The following is a 20,108-nucleotide window of genomic DNA, read 5'->3' as shown; positions in this document are numbered from 1 at the left end:
GGTATGGAGGGGCTACTGCACAGAACCTAAAAAAGCTGCAGCGGGTCATAAATTTAGTCAGCTCCATCTTGGGCACTAGCCTACAAAGTACCCAGGAAATCTTCAAGGAGCGGTGTCTCAGAAAGGCAGTGTCCATTATTAAAGACTTCCAGCACCCAGGGCATGCCCTTTCCTCAGGAAGGAGGTACAGAAGCCTGAAGGCACACACTCAGTGATTCAGGAACAGCTTCTTCCCCTCTGCCATCCAATTCCTAAATGAACATTGAACCCTTGGACACTACCTCACTTTTTCAATACATAATTCTGATTTTTTGCACAATTTTTGATCTATTCAATATACATATACTGTAATTGATTTACTTATTTAATATTGTTTTATTTTGTTTTTATTTCTTCTATATTATGTATTGCATTGAACTGCTGCTGCTAAGTTAACAAATTTCACATTGCATGCCAGTGTTAATAAACCTGACTCTGATTCTGAAAATTCAGCAAAGCCATGAGTAAAGAGAAAATTGAGAGATTGTGCTGTGTTAAGGGATTTAACAGGATGTGCTGGACAAGACAACAGTGCAGAGAGAACTAAACACAGGATCTTAATTTGGTGTACAGAGGTTTGTGAACTTCCGCATACATATTATTGCAGACAGCTTGATAGGATATGTGGGTTAAAGATAGCGTTTTAAGGTGTCCGGGCCATTGAATAAAACAACCAAGTTATATTAATTTTCCTACTGCAGTGAATGATCCTACCAAAGGAGAACAAGAACAAGACATCTCAATGTTGCCTGGACAGATCTGGTGATTAGATATGCATAGACCAGGGGGAAAAAATAAAACTTCATCAGCAGGAATGATCACAATAAAAAAAGTTTAATGCATCAACTACTAGAGTTTAAAACGGCTATGCAATTCAATAACAGAAGTGGCATTCTGATTGCAGTTGGAAGATAGGGCTGCTAAAAGCTCAAAAGTGTACGGCAAGAATTCAGCAAAGGATGAGCTGGACTCCAGACGGAATACAGGCAACAATACAGAGGTGGAAGTAAGCAGTACTTGTGATTGGTAGCTGGCTCCATCAATCTGAAATGTTGTTATTCTTCTCCCTTCCGGTTCTACAGCGTATTTTCAGCATTTACTATATTTTTAATATTGTTATATGTGGCTCATTCGTTTTGTCAATCACAGAAATAAGTGTTTGCTACATTAAAGGGCACTATACTTTGAAGTTCTTGGAGACCAACTGTTTAAATTGAAGAGATTCCAGGGAAAGGCTGTTTAAGGGATTAAGAGATAAAAACAGATTTAACAGAAGGTCATTGACCTACGAAGTTAACTCGTTTTTCCTTCCACTATTACCTCCTCCCATCTGACCATTTCCAGCATTTTTAAACAAAAAACAAACGCAGATCAATAAATTAGTGAGCAATAAAGTCAGGAGAAGCTTTATTTTAAAGCGAAAGGATGTTAAATTTGCAGGACTTCCTGTTACAGAGATCAGTCCAGTCAAACATAATCTGTGTTTCGATGGGAACTGTATAGGCACATTAAAGACCAAGGATCACGTTGATAGGACACGAAAATTTGAAAGTAAATCATAAACATCGGCCTGGATCACGTAGAAGTGGAATGACCTGCCTCAGTACGGGTTGCTCGATGTAATTGGAAAATGTTCGGTGAATCCTGCGGAAATTTCTTTCGCCTCCACCGTTAAAATTACAATTATACTTTAACCATCCGGAGACTTTACCAGCAGCTACTATAGCACTTACCCCAAGGAGAGGCCCTCGCCCGATGGTGGTGAGGCCGGGAGGCAAGTCGATGGTCCCTGACCCGTCCACACACTCCAACATCATCTTGGAATATATCCTTTGGGCATCAAACACAAGCCAGACTATAACCAAAACGCAGCCGACTCCCAAAACCACTGCCTTTGAGAGAGGAAAAAAATAACAAGCAAACCAACGAAAACTTGTCACGATGCACACAAATAAACTACAGCTCCCGGTATGCTCAGCGGCAAAACGCCTGAACATGATTTCCTGGTCCTGCGCCCGTCTGCGCATGCGTACTCCCATGCAAACAAACGTCAACAGTCCGACATTTAAAACCCGAGTGAAGAGCAGCAGAGCAGGTGACGGGGTAGTTTACTGAATGGTAGAATAGATGTGAAGGGCTGAGTGATGTATTTCTGCGTTTTATGAGTTGGGCAGTATGCTGTGCGTGTGTTAGTCTCAAATAAAAGGGTGAATGTGGTTGAAGGCAGTATGGGAGGAGTTAGAGTTAAAGGGATGTAGGTGAAGGAGGCAGGAGTTGGGGAGGGGTTAAATCAGCAGGAACCGGGTTGAAGGATGGAGCTGTTGACTGAGGTAGGAAAAGTCCCAATCTTATCTTAGTGTCAGTTTACGGCCACTAGAATAATTATTTGTTTTCTGTTTACTGTTGTTTTTAACTGGGAACTCCTCTTTCCGCCTCGCTCCACTTTACTCTTGTCCACGCCTTCCTTATCCCTGTCTAGTTTATTTCGCGTTTATTTGGGGTCCAGGTTTTATTGTTTATATTATTATTATTAGGGAGACCTAAGCACTGCGTTGTGTGCAGGGAACATTATTCAGTCAGAGAGGAGCTCTTACGATCATTGGAGTGAGTGTGCCGTCTATTTTTTTATATATATAGATGGTCTGTGGGCATTATCTTAATTGTTGTTTTGATTGTGGGCATTGGTTTAATATTATGGGTTAGGGTTACGATTAGGTTTGGTGCTAATGTGGTTATACGCATAAACAATGAAGTCCTTGCTTGAACTACAGTGGACAACTTAAAATGTATATATTATGTGTATGTTTGTACAAGCTCTGAGCCATTGTCAGTTTCTTCGCTGAAGCATTTGAAAAAGTTGCTCTTGCACTGGACACCCTTAAGGCTAAGGTACAATAACAACCCGCGTTTGATGGGCCACGCTGCCCGTTAACAATAAAAGTTCATGATGAGAAATCGCTTCTCTTATTTCGGATTCAAATCTGCATTAAAATTTTTGAATGAACAGATCATTTGCTTTTTTTGTGGCACTGAATGAGGGATAGTGATACTGTTTAAAATTCTCAATACTGTATAGGAAAAGTGCCATGAAATCAATTAAAGACAAGCATGGTACAGAACTGAATTTGTCTTGTATAGTTAAAGGCCAGATTTTGGAAATGTGAAAGAATAAACCTTCTGGAAACACTGTGTAGTGCTATTAGCATTAAATGGTAAGGACTTAACAGTATGGAGTTCACTGAGAAATACCAGAAGTAAACAGATAAAATAAACCATACAGTTTCAATAAATAAGGTCACAGTATAACATGCAAGATGCATGAGTGGTGATATATTTGTCCTGGAAGAATAGCTTGGGCTAAATTTACAAGTTCAGTAGTTTTGGAAACATTACAGTTAAATTACTGAAATAATGGTAAGACTCTTGGCATTGTGGAGGATCAGAGGGATCTTGGGGTCCGAGTCCATAGGACACTCAAAGCAGCCGCGCAGGTTGACTCTGGGGTTAAGAAGGCATACGGTATATTGGCCTTCATCAATCATGGAATTGAATTTAGGAGCCGAGAGGTAATGTTGCAGCTATTATAGGACCCTGGTCAGACCACACTTGGCGTGCTGTGCTCAGTTCTGGTCGCTTCACTACAGAAATGATGTGGAAGCCATGGAAAGGGTGCAGAGGAGATTTACGAGGATGTTGCCTGGATTAGGAGTATGCCTTACGAGAATAGGTTGAATGAACTCGGCCTTTCCTCCTTGGAGTGACAGAGGATGAGAGGTGAGCTGATAAGAGGTGTATAAGACGATGAGAGGCATTGATTGTGTGGATAGTCAGAGGCTTTTTCCCAGGGATGAAATGGTTTCCACAAGAAGACACAGGTTTAAGGTGCTGGGGAGTAGGTACAGAGGAGATGTCAGGGGTAAGTTTTTTACTCAGAGAGTGGTGAGTGTGTGGAATGGGCTGCTGGCAATGGTGGTGGAGGTGGATACGTCAGGGTCTTTAAGAGAATTTTAGATAGGTACATGGAGCTTAGAAAAATAGAGGGCTTTAGGTAAGACTAGTAATTTCTAAGGTAGGGACGTGTTTGGCACAACTCTGTGAGCTGAAGGGCCTGTATTGTGCTGCAGGTTTTCTATGTTTCTATGTTTAGTAGCTTGATGTGTTTTTAAAATCCAGAGGCAGAATTTGGGGAATTTTAATTCATTTACATCAAACCTAGTTATAGCAGTGATGATAGTTGCAGCAACTCATATGTTTTAGTAATGTCTTTCAAGGAAGCAAATCTGCCATCCTTCTAATTTTACAGAAGGGTATCTTGCATCTATACCAGTTTTAGCTTCTGTTTGATCTCAAACACACAGCAACATCATTGATTGTTATTTACCCTGAAAAATGATTTCCTAAACTGTTCCATTGGGAGTTGAGGGCAGATACAGATGATCAAGAGTAGTACAGGTCAACCTTCACTAATCTGACTACCTGTAATCTCATTTCTTTTGATAATCCAGCACTGATTATGCTTAATGTGATCCTTCTGTAATTTGGCATTTTCACTAATCCAGCACTCCTCAGGTCCCAATAGTGCCGGATTAGTGAAGGTCGACCTGTAGTACCAATGACCCATAATTTTATAAAAATTACATTTACAGATTGGGGCACAATTTGGAGGTAAACATAACACAAAGGATTTTATGCTATAGGGGATATTTCTGCTTAAAATTTTGCTTTATGCCTATATTTTTACAAAAAGGAATAATAAATAAGACAAAAACAAACAATGGAACCACTCAAAGTTGGGAAGTTCAGGGGAGAGAGAAAAGCAGAGTTAACTGTTTACTGTGATGATTGTTCAACAGAACCTTTTCGGAGACTTGTAAAGTAGAATGTAGAGTATATTGAGAAATTAGAAATTGGTGTAAGTAAAGCATTCCTGCCCCCCAAAAATGGCAGCTGAGATAATGAAGTAGAATACACAAGTAGTGCAGAAAGAAATGGTGGAAGATGAACAAAAACAGCAACACTGACATTTGCAGAATCTGCAATCCAGCATCTGCAGAATTCCTGTTGTTTGCGTTTAAAGAACACTGACATTTAGGTGGGGCCATGTACTTTAATCTACAAGACAGAAATGGTGGAAAAACAATAAGATAGTAAAATTCTGTTTCATAGGTTTTCAAAATACCTCTGCAGTTGTGGAGCAAGCAACAATGGAAAGACTTTGCAAAAGAAACAAACATATTACTGTTGTTAAAGGTAAAATAAATTTCCCAACCAAGCTGAAAGAATTACAAAACTCTCCCAATTTTGCTCAGTTTTTACCTCAAGAGCTAACTCTGAAAATTTTCAGTGAATTGGACATTCAAAGCCTGTCTAGTGCAGCAATGACATGTAAAGCTTGGAATTATTTGATCGAAAACAGTGACTTTCTGTGGCGTAATCACTGCTTGACAACATTGGCTGTCTGCAAAAGAGAACTACAATGTGATAGAGCAAGCGGATTTTCATGGAAGGTAAATAATCTGTGACAGTTTGAGGAATTTAAAAAATAAAGCACTTTTTACACTAACTTTCAATCCATCTTTCCTTTGTATCTCAGTTTCAATTATTCCTATATTTCTTTTGCTTTTCTTCCCCCACCCCCCATCCCCCATCATTCTTTGGCCTGACACTGCAGCCTTCTCTAAATAATTGTTTCATTTGAGTTTGCTTTCAAGATTCTATTCCATTAATTACCTTTCAGTGATTGGTAAATGATAATTATTGGATTTTAATTTAATTTATTTTAACTAGGGAACCAGGTGGCTGAAATTTTAGGGCATTGTTAGTCACCTGTCACCAATCCAGCCCAGATAAAACATTTTACTGGGTGGAAAGTTATGCATGGAATTATAGAGTAATACCCCATGGAAACAGGTTCCATGCCAGCTAAGATCACCATCTGAACTGGTCACATTTGCAGACATCCCACCATGCAAAAACTCATTTCAGGGTGGTAGCACCATCAATTTGTGAGAGACTCCTGGGAGAGGTGGGATGTCTGCAATAGGGTAGCTCCTTAGCAGCTAGCCAGCTAGTTTAAATAACGTTAGCTATGCTAATGAACGAATGATACCTGTTAAACTCACCCCAACATGTCTTTTACATGTCTAACCCACCATGGGCAATAGAAAAGTCACTGTTGCAAACAGTGCAGCGAGCAACACTGTCATTATTTTGACACCTATTAGGCAAGGGTACACTTTAGTGTAGTCTGGGGTGACGTACGTTTTATTTTTTTTGGAACACTCTGCCATGGCGCGCTCTCGCTTGCTCGCACGCTTTCACTTGCTTTATCGCTCGCTCTCTCTCGCTTTTGCTCGCTCGCATGCTCTCACTGTCTCTTGCTCGCTCTCTCTCGTGGTCGCTCTCGCACTCTCTCTTGCTTTCTCTCGCTTGCTCTCAAAAAAATTGATTTCCGTGATATTGTATATAACTTGCGGGCATCAGGGAGCCACTATTAATATGCGGGAGACTCCCAGAACTTCCAGGAGAGGTGGGATGTCTGCATTTGCCCAAGTTCCTCTAAACTTTACTCATGCATATCCTAAGAGCTCTTTAAACGTTGATCATGAAAGAAGATTGGACAATTTCAATCCAGTTCTTAGGCATTTCAGATTTATTAAATACACAACTATGCTACTGGTAATGGAGGCTTACCTCTGTAACCCACTTGTGACACACACCTGAAAATTCCACTGATGGAGGTGGTTGTAACATAGCCACTAAAACAAAGATGGTACCATAGGTATATTTTTTTTAGTTTAAGATGGTAATCACACCTCTCTGAGAAAATCTTATAAAGATGTAACAGTACATGAAAATATGTTTTCAATTACTATAGTACTTACTGTAAAAAGATCCTCATTCCCTGAGTTGTGTAGGTTCTGTGGTTCAAGAGATCCCAAAACTACATTATTGGTACCAAATTCACAGTTGGTTCCTCACCACTGTAAACAAGAGTGGATCTGTAATATTAATCTTTGATAATCTATTTTAAAAAATAAAATAATTTGTCACATATATTAGAGAGCAATTATACCATTTATTATTATGCAGTAAAAGTTATAGCTTCCAAATTATGAGCAGTTATAATCAATGCATGCCATCCAATGTAAGAGGAATATTAAAAATGTTTAAACAGTTTTTGCATTGTTAATTTTTAGGTTACCCTGGTGAGAAATTACAAGAAAAGCAACATAAAACAAGCATGGTTGAATGGTCATTATAGTTACATTCGTTCTGCAAATGAACTTCTGCATAAAAGTATGTGCGAAATGGATGCCGATGCATGGGGAGAGATATTAGAGGCTGAATTGGAAAGATGAGAGCTTGGGAATTTAATTGTGTGGAGCAGCATTCTTGTACTCTGCAATTCAGATTTAAAGTGTTAAAAAAAATCATGAAGGAAATTTTGGGGCTTGCTTTGAGTTTCATTTTGGATTCACCATGCTTCTGACGCACTAGTACACAGAGGAGGTCAGATGTGTGGTGTGATATCCAGAGGCATGTAACATATTCCTGCACAAAATATCTGTTAATTTACACCACAAATGAATAACTTATGGGTGATGCAGGCCATTTCCAACAGCTTGAATAGTCTATTTTACCGTTAGTTAAATATGTGAAGTCCACTGCTGGAAGCTCATCTCCAATTGTTCGTCTTCAGATAAAACACTTGTCTGTTTTTGCTGTTCTGAACATTTCCCCCTGCCCTTACTCCAGTGCCCACCAACCTGCTCCGTTGGCCAGTGATGATCATGAACACAACCCCCACCTCAGCCATATTAACCCTCAACACTGATTTCCAATAAGATACCCACTACCCACCCCTCTCACTCTTCACTCACCGCCATTTCCCAGCCTCAGTCAATCCTTGCCCCCAGTCTCCAGCTTTCCACCTTGCTTAGTAGGAGTCCCCTTGAACCTACTCCACACTTCAATATAATGTCTTGTCCAATTGTAACTGCAATATATCCACAGTAGCCTTTTACCCCTTGCTTCTCAACAGCCCCTGCTGTAAGTATATTCAGATTCAGTTTCTGCTATCTTTTGAGGAAGGGAAGTTTCAAAAGACTCAAGTGCCTCTGAGAGAAGAAAACTACCCTCAGTTCCTTCTTAAAAGAGTGGCACTTTACTTTTAAATAGTGACCCACAGTTCCAGATTCTTTTGTGAGTAAACTTCCACTCCACATTCCCTCAGGTCTTGTATATTTCAGTCAAGTCTAAACTCCAGCAGATAGGTGCTTAGCTTCTCCAATGTTTTCTCGTAAGGCAACTATCCTAAACCAAATTAAACTTTCATGAATTGCTTTCAAGGCATTATCACCGTTCTTTAAGTTAAGAGATCAATATTGTGTACAACAGCAAGATGTGGTCTCACTGATACTCTTATGTAAGTGAAGCATAATCTCCCAATATGTTTATTCATTTGCCCTTGCAATAAACAGTAATATTCTGTTAACTTCCTTACTCTCTTGCCGTATCTGTAAACTGGCCTATTATGAATCATCCACATTATCTTTGGAACTTTTCAAATTCTCCCTATTAATTAATATGTTGCCTTGTTTATTTTTCCTGCCAAAATGGACAATTTCATATTTGCCCAACCTTATTGATCAGATACTTGCCCACCCACTTAACATATTTATATTATTTTTGTAGCTTCATAATATCATCTTCACAACTTCTTTGCCTATTTTTGTGACCTATACTTTCTCCATGTGTGACATCCACCCCTACCTCAACCAACCTGACATATTTTCCACTTTGTTGTGCTGCCACCACCTCCCAACACCCTCTAACAATCTTCCATTTACCCTTTTACTGATACAGTATCTCCTGACTACCATCAGTGTCCAATCACTCCTGCTTTCTCCCCGCAGTTGTTTTGACCCTCCAATCACTCAGCTTCTCCCCTGCACACTCCATGACTCATATTTGGAATTATGACTTACGTATTTCCTATGTGCATTCATAATGGTCGACTTCAGAAATGAAAGGCCTTTGAGTGTGTAAGTGTTCTATAGCAAGGAACAACCTGGCCCTTGTGCACTATAAAATTTTATGGCCACCTGCCCTCATTGGTTCAATTGGCAGCACCTATTCAATGCACTTTTCCAGACTTACAATTTCTAAGTTAAAAAAAGATTAAGTTTAGTTATTTTTGTAGCATTGTGCACTTAAAAAGATGTAATTGTTTTTATTTGTTTAATAGTTTGTGTTTTGATGTTAAAAATTATATTGAATTTGAAAACCATCTTTCTATTGTTAGGTTACAAATATTTAATACAATGATATTGAAAGGTCGTTACAGTTCAGTATCTTTAAAAATGTTTTACACACTCTTTTAAGCACCTTTGTTTTACTTTTGAAAAAGCTTTATCATGAAAATCTAATAGTATTGTAGTTTTTGAATTCTTTGTTTTTTACCCATTAAAAATAAACGTTGAACTTGGAACGCACTCTCAAATGCCTTGTTTAATTAATCTTTATGTAGCATTTCCAATTTAACTGATTTTATAATGCAGCAGAAATCAGCAAGAGTCTTACATTTAGTTTAGTTTATGAAGGTGAAAGGTGAATTGATTTCACAGGTAGCAAAGTGCAGTGGAAAAGATGGCGTTCATGCAGATCAATTTGTTGCATTAGTGCTTTGAGGAAGTACAAGGGAAAACAATAATAGGTTTCAGAAGAATGTTACAGAGAATGTGCAGTGCAGTTTGACAGTGGTGTGGAAGGTATTATTGGGGTGGGTTGTGAAATCAAGTGTCCATTTTATTATACCAGGGAACAGTTCAATAGTTTTGTAACAGTGGGGATAGAAGCTCTCCATGAACCTGGTGCTACCTAATTTCAGGCTTTTGTATCTTCTGCTCAATGGGAGGAGGGAGAAGAGAGAATCTATTGAATAAATACATGGCTAGTGTTGATAAGCTTTACTAATTGTTTTAGTTCTACAAAAAGGCCGTGATTTGTTAATTTTCAGATACTGGAAACCAAATTACATGTAAGGGGGTTGGAATATAAAAGTTGCTTCAATTGTAGAGGGCTTTAGTAAAACTATATTTAGAGTAGTGCCAAATATAGTCTTAATATTGCTGTCCATGAAATGATATATTTTCTTGGGAGTCGACATTGACTGTTCACTAAATAGATTCCTGAGATGAGAATGCTCTCCCAAAAGGAAAGATCAAGTGGAGTGATTTGATTTTCAATATATTTTAAAGGATGATGGATGATTTAGTTGAAGCATATAACGCTTGGGATAGATACAACAAAGCTCTTTCTCATGGCTGTATAATTTCAGAATCAGAATCAAGTTTAATACACTGGCATATGTCATGAAGTTTGTTGTTTTGTGACATCAATACAGTGCAATACAATAAAAAAACTACAAATTACAATAAAAGAATATATACATTTAAAATACATTAAATAAGTAGTGCTAAAAGAAATCAAAAAATGAGGTAGCGTACATGGGTACATTGTCCACTCAGAAATCTGATGGCAAAAGGGAAGAAGCAGTTCCTAAACATTGAGTGTGCGTCTGCAGGTTCCTGTATGTCCTTCTTGATGGTAGCAATGCAAAGAGGGAACATCCAGGGTATTGGGAGTCCTGAATGATGGATGTACTGTTTTTGAGGCATTGCCTTTTGAAGATGCCCTCAATACTAGGGAGGCTAGTGCCCATGATGGAGTTGGGTGAGTTCAGAATTTTCTGTAGCTTTTTCAGATCCAATGCAGTGGCCCCTCTGTACCAGATGATGATGCAACCAGTTTGGATGTTCTCCACGGTACATCTATAGAAAATTTGCTGGAGCCTTTGATGACATACCAAATTTCTTCAAACTGCTCATGAAATATAACCATGGGCGTACCTTCTTTAGAACTGCATCACTATGTTGGACTCAGGATAGATCTTTAGAAATGATGACACCCAGGAACTTCAAGCTTCTCTCCTTCTCCACTGCTGATCCTTTCATGAGGACTGGTGTGTATTCCCCCAACTCCCCCATCCTGAAGTCCACAAGCAATTACTTGGTCTTAATGACATTGAGTGCAAGGTTGTTACTGCGACACCACTCAACCACCTGATCTATCACCCTCTTGTCTGCCTCCTCATCACCAACTGAAATTCTGTTAATAATAGTTGTGTCATCTGCAAACTTATTTTTGGCATTTGAGCTGTGCCTAGCCACACAGTCATGGGTGTAGAAAGAGTAGAGTAGTGTTGATTGTCAACAAGGAGGAGATTTTTTTTCTGATCCGCAGTGACTGTGGTCTCCTGGTGAGGAAGTCAAGGATTCAGTTGCAGAGGAAGGTACAGAAGCCCATATTTTGAAGCTTGTTGATTAGTACTGAAGGTACCAAGGTGTTGATCACTGAGCTGTAATCAATAAATAGCAGCCAGACGTAGGTATTGCTATTGTCCGGGTGATCCAAGGCCAGTGAGAAGGCATCCACTGTAGACCCATTGTGGCGATAGGCAAATTGCAGCAGGTCCATATCCTTGCTTAGGTAGGAGTTAATTCTAGCCTTGACCAACCTCTCAAATCACTTCTTCACAGTAGGTGTGAGTGAAACTTGGTGATAGTCATTAAGGCAGCTCACACTGCTCTTCTTGGGCACTGGTATGACTGCAGCATTGAGAGATTGAAGATGTCCATGAAAGCTCCCAGCAAGTGGCACAGGTTTTCAGTGTCCTACCTGGCACACTAATAGGGCCTTATGAGGGTTCACCTTCTTGAAAGGTGTCCTGACATAGGCCTCTGAAACACAGATGACAGGGTCACCTGATGCTGCAGGGGTTCGCACATGTAAAGCTTTATTCTCCCTTTCAAAATGTGCATAAAAGCCATTGAGCTCATCTGGGAGTAAAGTATCACAGCCATTCATGAGGTTTCACCTTGTAGGAAGTAATGGCCTGCAAACCCTGCCAGAACTGAAATGCATCCAATTGTCTCTAACCTCAATTGGCATTGATTTTTTGCCCTTACTATAGCATTCCGTAGGTTGTCCCTGGACTTCTTGTATCATTCTGGATCACCAGTCTTGAATGGCATAGATATGACCGCAGTAGGCTACAAATTTCCTAGTTCATCCACAGCTTTTGGTTTGGGTTTGTCCATCTCAAAGGCACACACTCGTCCATAAAATTCTCAATGAAGTCGATGACAACTGTGGCGTTTACATTCAGATTCGAAGGTGAATCACAGAATACTGTCTAGTTGACCAAATCAAAGCAGTCCTATCAGTGCTCCTCCACCTCCCTTGGCAATACCTTCTTGGTCCTCACCACTGGTGCTGCAGTCTTTAGTCTCTGTAGAAGTACAGCCGGGTGATTGGGCTTTCTAAAGTGCGGGCATGGGATGGCATGGTAAGTGTTCTTGGTGGTGGTGTAGTAGTGGTCAAGTATATTAGCTTCTCTGGTCCTACAGGTGATAGGATGGTGGTAGATGCCTACAGACTTCTTCGTGTTGGCCTGGTTCAAATCCCCTGCAACAATATTGTTTTATGACTGCTGATCACGGTGCTCAGCTCCTCCACTGCCTGTCTGACATTGGCCAGAGATGGAACGTACACCATAACCGGGATGATGATGGAAAACTCCCTCGGCAAAACAACTTATGCTTGAGCCTCCTCGGGGAAAGCTATCTTAGGTTGGGTTTTGTGTAATAACCCAGATCATATTAGGGAGCTTAATGTAAAGGAAACCTTAGGAGGCAGTGATCATAATATAATTGAATTCATACTGCAATTTGAGAGGGAAAAGCATGTCACATGTATCAGTATCGCAATGGAATAAAGGGAATTACAGAGGCATGAGAGAGGACCTTCCCAGGTGGATTGGAGAAGGATACTGGCGAGGATAACGACAGGTGGCTGAAGTTTATGGGAATACCTCACAAGGTGCAGGATAGATATGTCTCACAGAAAAAGTTGTTCTCAAATGGCAGGGATAGGCAACCTTGGCTGACAAGAGAAGTTAAGGACTGCATAATAGCCAAGGAAGGGGCATATAAGGTAGCAAAAGTGAGTGGGAAGTTGGATGATTGCGACGCTTTTAAAATCCTTTTTAAATCTTTTTATTAATTTTCCAAAATTATAAACAGAATAACAATGTTGATACAGAGAGATTGGAATAATCTTATTGTTGATAAGAATATACAAAAAAGATTTCAAATAATACAGGTATAATAGACTTCCAAACTCTTGATATAGTTAATCATAGAGAAAAAAGAAATAAAAAGAAAAAAAAATACAAAGAAAAACCCCAAAAAGAAACAAAGAAAAATAAAACTAAATACTAAATCCCCCCAAAAATCAAACGGAACAAAACAAAGCTAGACCATGATCTTGAATCGACCACGTTCAATAATGTCGTCAACTCCGCTCCTCTATTCATATATTTTAAGTTAATAAGAAGGATTTGGAAAGGTCAAATTACATCATTTGAAAATGTTGAATAAATGGTTTCCAAGTCTCTTCAAATTTAACTGAAGGATCAAAAATGTCACTTCTGATTTTTTTCTAAATTTAAACATAATATAGTTTGAGAAAACCATTGACATGTAGTAGGAGGATTGGTCTCCTTCCAGCTCAATAAAATGGATCTTCTGGCCATTAAGGTAACAAATGCAATCATCCGACAGGCTGAAGAGGATAAAAATCTATGTTCTACCATTGGCAAACCAAAAATTGCTGTAATTGGATGGGGTTGTAAATCAAAACGCAAAACTGTTGAGATAATATCAAAAATATCTTTCCAAAATTTCTCCAAAAGAAGACAGGACCAAAACATATGAGTTAAAGAAGCCACCTCAGAGTGACATCTGTCACAAATAGGGTTTGTATGGGAATAAAAATGGGCTAATTTATCTTTAGACATATAGGCCCTATGTACTACTTTAAATTCTATTAATGTATGTTTAGCACATATAGAGGAAGTACTGACTAATTGAAAAATTTTATCCCATTTCTCTATAGGTAGCAAAGTTGAAATTCCCTTTCCCATTCATTTTTGATTTTATCAAATATACCTGGCTGTAATTTCATAATTATATCATAAATAGATGCTATTAATCCCTTCTGAAAGGGATTTAAACCTAAAATTTTATCGATGATGTCAGTAGAGTATGAGGTCGGGAAGGTAGGCAGCATGGTATTTAAAAAGTTTCTTATTTGTAAATATCTGAAAAAATGGGATCTGGGCAAATCAAATTTATTAGATAAATGTTCAAAAGACATGAGACAGTTATCCAGAAATAAGTCACGAAAACATGTTATACCTTTCGTTTTCCATATCAAAAAGGTTTGGTCCATAACCAAGGGTTGAAAGTAAAATTAGATATAATAGGGCTTGATAATATAAATTTGTTCAAACCAAAATAATTGAAATTGAAACCATATTCGTAATGTATGTTTAATGATTGGATTGACCATTTGTTTATTCAATTTAGATAATACAAAAGGAAGTGAAGTTCTTAAAATGGAAGCCAAAGAGAACCCTTGTGCAGAGTAGCCTTCAAGCTTTAGCCAATGTGGACCTGGAATTATATACCAATCTTGTGTCCAAAATATTAAATATTGAATATTAATAGCCCAATAATAGAATCCTAGATTAGGCAGTGCTAAACCACCATCTTTCTTGGACTTATGTAAATATTTTTTACTTAACCTGGGATTTTTGTTCTGTCATATATAAGAGGAAATTTTGGAATCAATAGTATCAAAAAAGAATTTAGGAATAAAAATTGGTATTGCTTGAAATAGATATAAAAACTCAGGTAAAATAATCATTTTAATAGCATTAATTCAGCCAATCAGTGATAGAGATAATGGGGACTACATAGTGATCAATTGTTTAACCTGACCAATTAACGGTAAAAGGTTGAACTTAAATAAATCCTTATGTCTCTTAGTAATTTTAACTCCCAAATAAGTAAAATAGTCAGTAATCACTCTGAATGGAGAGCATCTATAAATGGGAACCTGCATATTTAATAGAAAAAATTCACTCTTATCTAGATTCAATTTATAACCAGAAAAACTACTGAACTGAGCAAGCAGAGTTAACAATGCCGGAATGGATTTCCCCGGGTTAGAAATATATAATAGTAAATCATCAGCATATAGTGATAACTTATGTGTCTCATTTCTACGGGTAATACCAAATATATTAGGGGAGTCACAAATAGCAATAGCTAGCGGTTCCAAGGCAATGTCGAATAGTAGTGGACTAAGAGGGAGCTTTTAAAACCCAACAAAGGGCAACTATAAAAGCTATAAGAATGGAAATGATAAAAAAATGAGGGCAAGCTAGCCAATAATATAAAGCACGACACTAAAAGTTTTTTCAGTTACATAAAGCGTAAAAGGGAGGTAAGAGTTGATATTGGACTATTGGAAAATATGCTGGTGAGCTAGTAATGGGGGACAAAGAAATAGCAGATAAACTTAATGGGTATTTTGCATCAGTCTTCACTGTGGAAAACACTAGCAGTATGCCAGAGGTCCATGACTGTCAAGGAGCAGGAGTGAGTTCCATTGCTATGACAAAGGAAAAAGTGCTAGGCAAACTTAAAGGTCTTAAAGTGGATAAGTCACCTGGACCAAATGGGCTACATCCCAGAGTCATGAGAGAGGTTGCTGAAGAGATAAAGGATGCATTGGTCATGATCTTTCATGAGTTATTTGATTCTGGCATGGTGCCGGAGGACTGAAAGATTGCAAATGTCACTTCACACTTTAAGAAAGGAGGAAGGCAAAGGAAAGGAAATTATAGGCCAGTTAGCCAAACCTCAATGGTTGGGCAAGTGTCTGAGTCTATTAAGGATGAGGTTTTGGGGTACTTAAGGCTAATGATAAATTAAATCAAAGTCAGCACGGATTCGGTGAAGGGAAATCTTGCCTGATAAATCTGTTACAGTTCTTCGAGGAAGTAACAAGCAGGGTGGACAAAGGAGAGGCAGTCATTTACCTGGGTTTTCAAAAGGCATTTGATAAGGTTTTTGACATGAGGCTGCTTAACAAGATAAAATCCTATGGCATTACAGGAAAGATACCGGCATGGATAGAGGAATGGCTGACAGGTGTGTGGGAATAAAAAGGGCCTTTTCTGGTTGGCTGCCAGTGCCTAGTGGTGTTTTTCATGGGTCATTATTAGGACTGCTACTTTTCACATTGTTCGTCAATTATTTAAATAATGAAATTGATGGCTTTGTGGCAAAGTTTGCAAATGATATGAAGATAACTTATTTTATTCTGTTGTTCAAGAAAGGCTATAAGAATAAGTTGGAAATTTATAGGACAGTGAGCCTGAAGTCAATAGTGGATAAGTTATTGGAAGGTATTCTGCAGGACAGGGTATATAAGTATTTGGATAGGCAGGGCCTGATTAGGGATAGTCAACATGGCTTTGTGCATGGTAGGTTGCGTCTAACCAATCTTACAGAATTTTTCAAGCAAGTTACCAGGAAATCTGATGAAGGAAAGGCAGTGGATGTCTTCCGCATAACTTTAGGAAGGCCTTTGATGAAATCATGCATGGGATGCTGGTCAGGAAGGTTCAGTCACTTTGGTAGAACATACACAGTAAGCAATAGTGCACTGAGAAGTGAAGTAGAACAAAGGGATCTGGGAATACTGATCCCTAATTCCTTCAAGGTAGTATTACAAGTAGATGAGGTCATAACAAGGTCTTTTGGGACATTGGCCTTCATTAATCTAAGTACTGAGAGAACAAAGGGTTCAGAGAATACAGTTCATAATTCCTTCAACGTAGCGTCACAGGTAGATAAGGTCATAAACAGAGCTTTTGGTACATTGGCCTTCTTTAATCTAAGTACTCAGTACAGGAGTTGGGATATTATATTGTAGTTGTATAAGATATTGGTGAGGCTAAATTTGATGTGTTTCAAGAAGTTCTGGTCACCTATCTACAGGAAGGGTATCAATCAGGTTATAAGAGTGTTCTATTATTCTACTTTGATTGTGAATCTTTGTAATTTCCTTCCTTAGGGGCAGTAGGTACTCAACCAATGAGAATTTTCATGGACAAGATAGGTCTTTGAATTCTAGAGAAATAAACATGAGGATTGGTAATTGAAATACATCATTAATACAAGCTCACAGAGCATTCAGAATCAATCCACATTCCTGGTACCTTCTAATGGTTGAGCCAAAGCTCCCTCAGTCCGGTTATGTCATCTCATTGGGAGAAGTAAGTTACAACAAATTAAATTGCTTGATGAAAGCTATACTTGCTTAGCTTCAGGAACTTACCATTTTCTCTCAATGCAATTGCTTTCAGCAAAACATTAATTTGTAACATATATTTTGCTGATGATGCTACAAATATACCGAGGTGTGATCATGAACATAGGACAAAATAAAATTCACCTGTTGAGAGCAGTTTCTGGAATGGAGTAGAATTGAGCAAAAGGCTTGTATCAAGTCCAAAAATTACACTAGAGGGGGCACTTGTAATGCAGCACAAAACAATAGCCTTAAAGCTGCCTCTCAGTTTAAGTCTATTTTTGTGCAAGGTTACTTGTGAAATGAAAGGTTTTTTTATGATTTATAACTTACAAGTTACCTACACCAAAATTAATAGTCTTCATATAATTCAGTTAAAACACTGAAGAAAATGTTTATGATCCTAGGTATAATAGTCCAGGAAAATTCTGCCCAGTTTCTGTTCATTTAAATGACAACTTAAACTAAATGAGAGAGTCACTAATGAAACTGCTTTCTGGCCTATCCAATCTTTGTAAATTAATTGTATCAAGTGATCTAGTATGGCAAGTAAATATATTCCATAATATTCACACATCTGCACAAACATAAAATTAATAAAACATTATATTTAAAGTTTATACAACGATATATTTTATTCTGAAAGTAATCCATTTTTGTTTTGCTTGCATGCTTGGTGCATGCAATTTTGACATCAAAAAAATTACTTCTTATGTAAGATCAGAGTCTTACTTTCTTTAATTTAGAGATGGTTATTAATTGACGTGGGTAGAAAACTGGTTGGCAGATAGAAAGCAAAGGGTAGCAGTGAATGGGTGTTTCTCGGAATGGCAGGTGGTGACTAGTGGGGTGCCATAGGGCTCGGTATTGGGACCACAGCTGTTTACGATTTACGTCAATGATTTAAAGGAAGGCATTGTGAATAACATCAGCAAGTTTGCTAATGATACTAAGCTGGGTGGCAGTGTGACGTGATGAGGATGTTAGGAGAATTCAAGGTGACTTGGATAGGCTGGGTGAGTGGGCAAAAACTTGGCAGATGGCGTTTAATGTGAATAAGTGTGAGGTTATTCACTGGGAGCAAGAACAGGAAGGCAGATTATTATCTGAACGGTGTGAAGTTAGGTAAGGGAGAAATACAAAGAGATCTAGGAGTACTTGTTCATCAGTCTCTGAAGGTGAATGAGCAAGTGCAGCAGGCAGTGAAGAAGGCTAATGGAATGTTGGCCTTCATTACAAAGGGAATGGAGTACAAGAGCAAGGAAATCCTTTTGCATTTGTACAGGGCCCTGGTGAGACCACACCTGGAGTATTGTGTGCAGTTTTGGTCTCCAGGGTTAAGGAAGGACATCCTGGTTGTGGAGGAGGTGCAGCGTAGGTTCACTAGGTTAATTCCTGGGATGTCCGGACTGTCTTACGCAGAGAGGTTAGAGAGACTGGGCTTGTACACGCTGGAATTAAGGAGATTGAGGGGGGATCTGATTGAGACATATAAGATTATTAAGGGATTGGACAAGATAGAGGCAGGAAATATGTTCCAGGTGCTGAGAGAGTCCAGTACCAGAGGGCATGGTTTAGGTAGGTCATTTAGGACAGAGTTGAGGAGGAACTTCTTCTCCCAGAGAGCTGTGGAGGTGTGGAACGCGCTGCCTCAGAAGGCAGTGGAGGCCAATTCTCTGGATGCTTTCAAGAAGGAGCTAGATAGGTATCTTATGGATAGGAGAATCAAGGGTTATGGGGACTGGGTATTGATAGTAGACGATCAGCCATAATCTCAGAATGGTGGTGCAGGCTCGAAGGGCCGAATGGTCTACTTCTGCACCTATTGTCTATTGTCTATTGTCTTTATTAATCAATTGGAGGTATTAATTTTATTGTTATATTCATGAAGATGGAATTTTTTTTTGCCCTTGCGTTGATACAGAGACAAAGTGGGAGTGAACTGCACAGCATTTTTTCATGCCAGTGATGGATGACGAACCTCATGCATATTCACAAATGCCACAGGAAGCAGCGCTGAAAACAGCAGTGCCTGATAAAACCACAACAGGTCACAGCCACTTTTCAAAAGTTCAGATATATGTAAACTTATCAAAAGAGAAAAATCTGTTTCTACCTGTATTTTTCACTTCTGTGCTATGTTACCAAGGTTTGACATTTGAACAATAGCACAGATTGCATAACTATTGGTCTTTTGATTAAACTAAATGCTTCCTACCCATAACAGTAATTTGCACTGTATGCCAAATTGAAAGCGATAACAATTGGTTAAAACACATCCTGTGGAAATTTAATGAAGTTTATTAATTTAACAAGCAAATGCAAATTTAACAAGTCTACAACTGCTGATGTTTTTTCATTTGTTGTGTTAAACATTTTTAATGGTTTAAAAATAAAAGTGATCTTACATATCTCAAAGATCATACTAAGCTTAAACCGAAACTAAATTCTAAGTATTTCACTAACAACATGAGAAGCAGAAACCAGAATTATCCTATGTGGATCTTTTGAGCCATTTGCAGCTTTCAGCAAGATTGTGGGTGATCTGATTTTGGCCTCAATTTCAGTTGCCCCCATTTAATGCTGAATCTTCATTCTCTGAATTAAAGGAACAGCAAAGAATCTGCCCACAGGTAAAAGAGAATTTTCAATGCCAAAACTGTACACAGCAAACAAACAAGCAGACAAAAGTGCTTACTTTCAGAACAAAATGAATTATTGTACAAAGGTTATGCCAGCATTGAATACATTTAATAATTCACCCAACAAAACTTTCC

General features: G+C 38.5%; 2 protein-coding genes across 3 annotated transcripts in view; one reads left to right on the top strand and one right to left on the bottom strand.

The window, feature by feature from the left end:
• The window catches only part of aplf (aprataxin and PNKP like factor), a 41,624-nt gene extending 39,592 nt beyond the window's left edge, over nucleotides 1-2,032 (bottom strand). Inside the window, exon 1 of the mRNA XM_072265453.1 lies at nucleotides 1,773-2,032. Coding sequence (XP_072121554.1) covers nucleotides 1,773-1,856 — 84 coding nt within the window. The 5' untranslated portion in view covers nucleotides 1,857-2,032. The remainder of the gene's footprint in view (nucleotides 1-1,772) is intronic.
• Nucleotides 1,774-9,507, top strand: fbxo48 (F-box protein 48). Of its 2 annotated transcripts, XM_072265456.1 has the most exons (4): nucleotides 2,090-2,369; nucleotides 2,574-2,643; nucleotides 5,206-5,546; nucleotides 7,239-9,506. In XM_072265456.1, the coding sequence occupies exons 1-4, from the start codon at nucleotides 2,352-2,354 to the stop codon at nucleotides 7,398-7,400; spliced, it is 591 nt and encodes a 196-aa protein (XP_072121557.1). In that variant the 5' UTR covers nucleotides 2,090-2,351; the 3' UTR covers nucleotides 7,401-9,506. The 2 variants fall into 2 exon arrangements, with proteins under 2 accessions (XP_072121556.1, XP_072121557.1); XM_072265455.1 differs by lacking the exon at nucleotides 2,574-2,643 and having other exon boundaries at nucleotides 1,774-2,134; nucleotides 7,239-9,507.
• The last annotated feature ends 10,601 nt before the right edge of the window (nucleotides 9,508-20,108 follow it).

This window comes from Mobula birostris, chromosome 8, assembly GCF_030028105.1.
Source record: "Mobula birostris isolate sMobBir1 chromosome 8, sMobBir1.hap1, whole genome shotgun sequence".
Classification (NCBI taxonomy): Eukaryota; Metazoa; Chordata; class Chondrichthyes; order Myliobatiformes; family Myliobatidae; genus Mobula; species Mobula birostris.
Note: the sequence above shows the minus strand (reverse complement) of the source record. Positions and strands in the feature narration are given on the sequence as shown.

What these genes read in the sequence shown, in the direction of transcription:
- fbxo48 (XM_072265455.1), top strand. Translation starts at nt 1,981, where the DNA reads ATGCACACAAATAAACTACAGCTCCCGGTATGCTCAGCGGCAAAACGC. An exon ending in AGTGAAGAGCAGCAGAGCAG is followed by an intron (nt 2,135 to 5,205) that starts GTGACGGGGTAG and finishes TCTGTTTCATAG; the next exon opens with GTTTTCAAAATACCTCTGCA. An exon ending in CAAGCGGATTTTCATGGAAG is followed by an intron (nt 5,547 to 7,238) that starts GTAAATAATCTG and finishes GTTAATTTTTAG; the next exon opens with GTTACCCTGGTGAGAAATTA.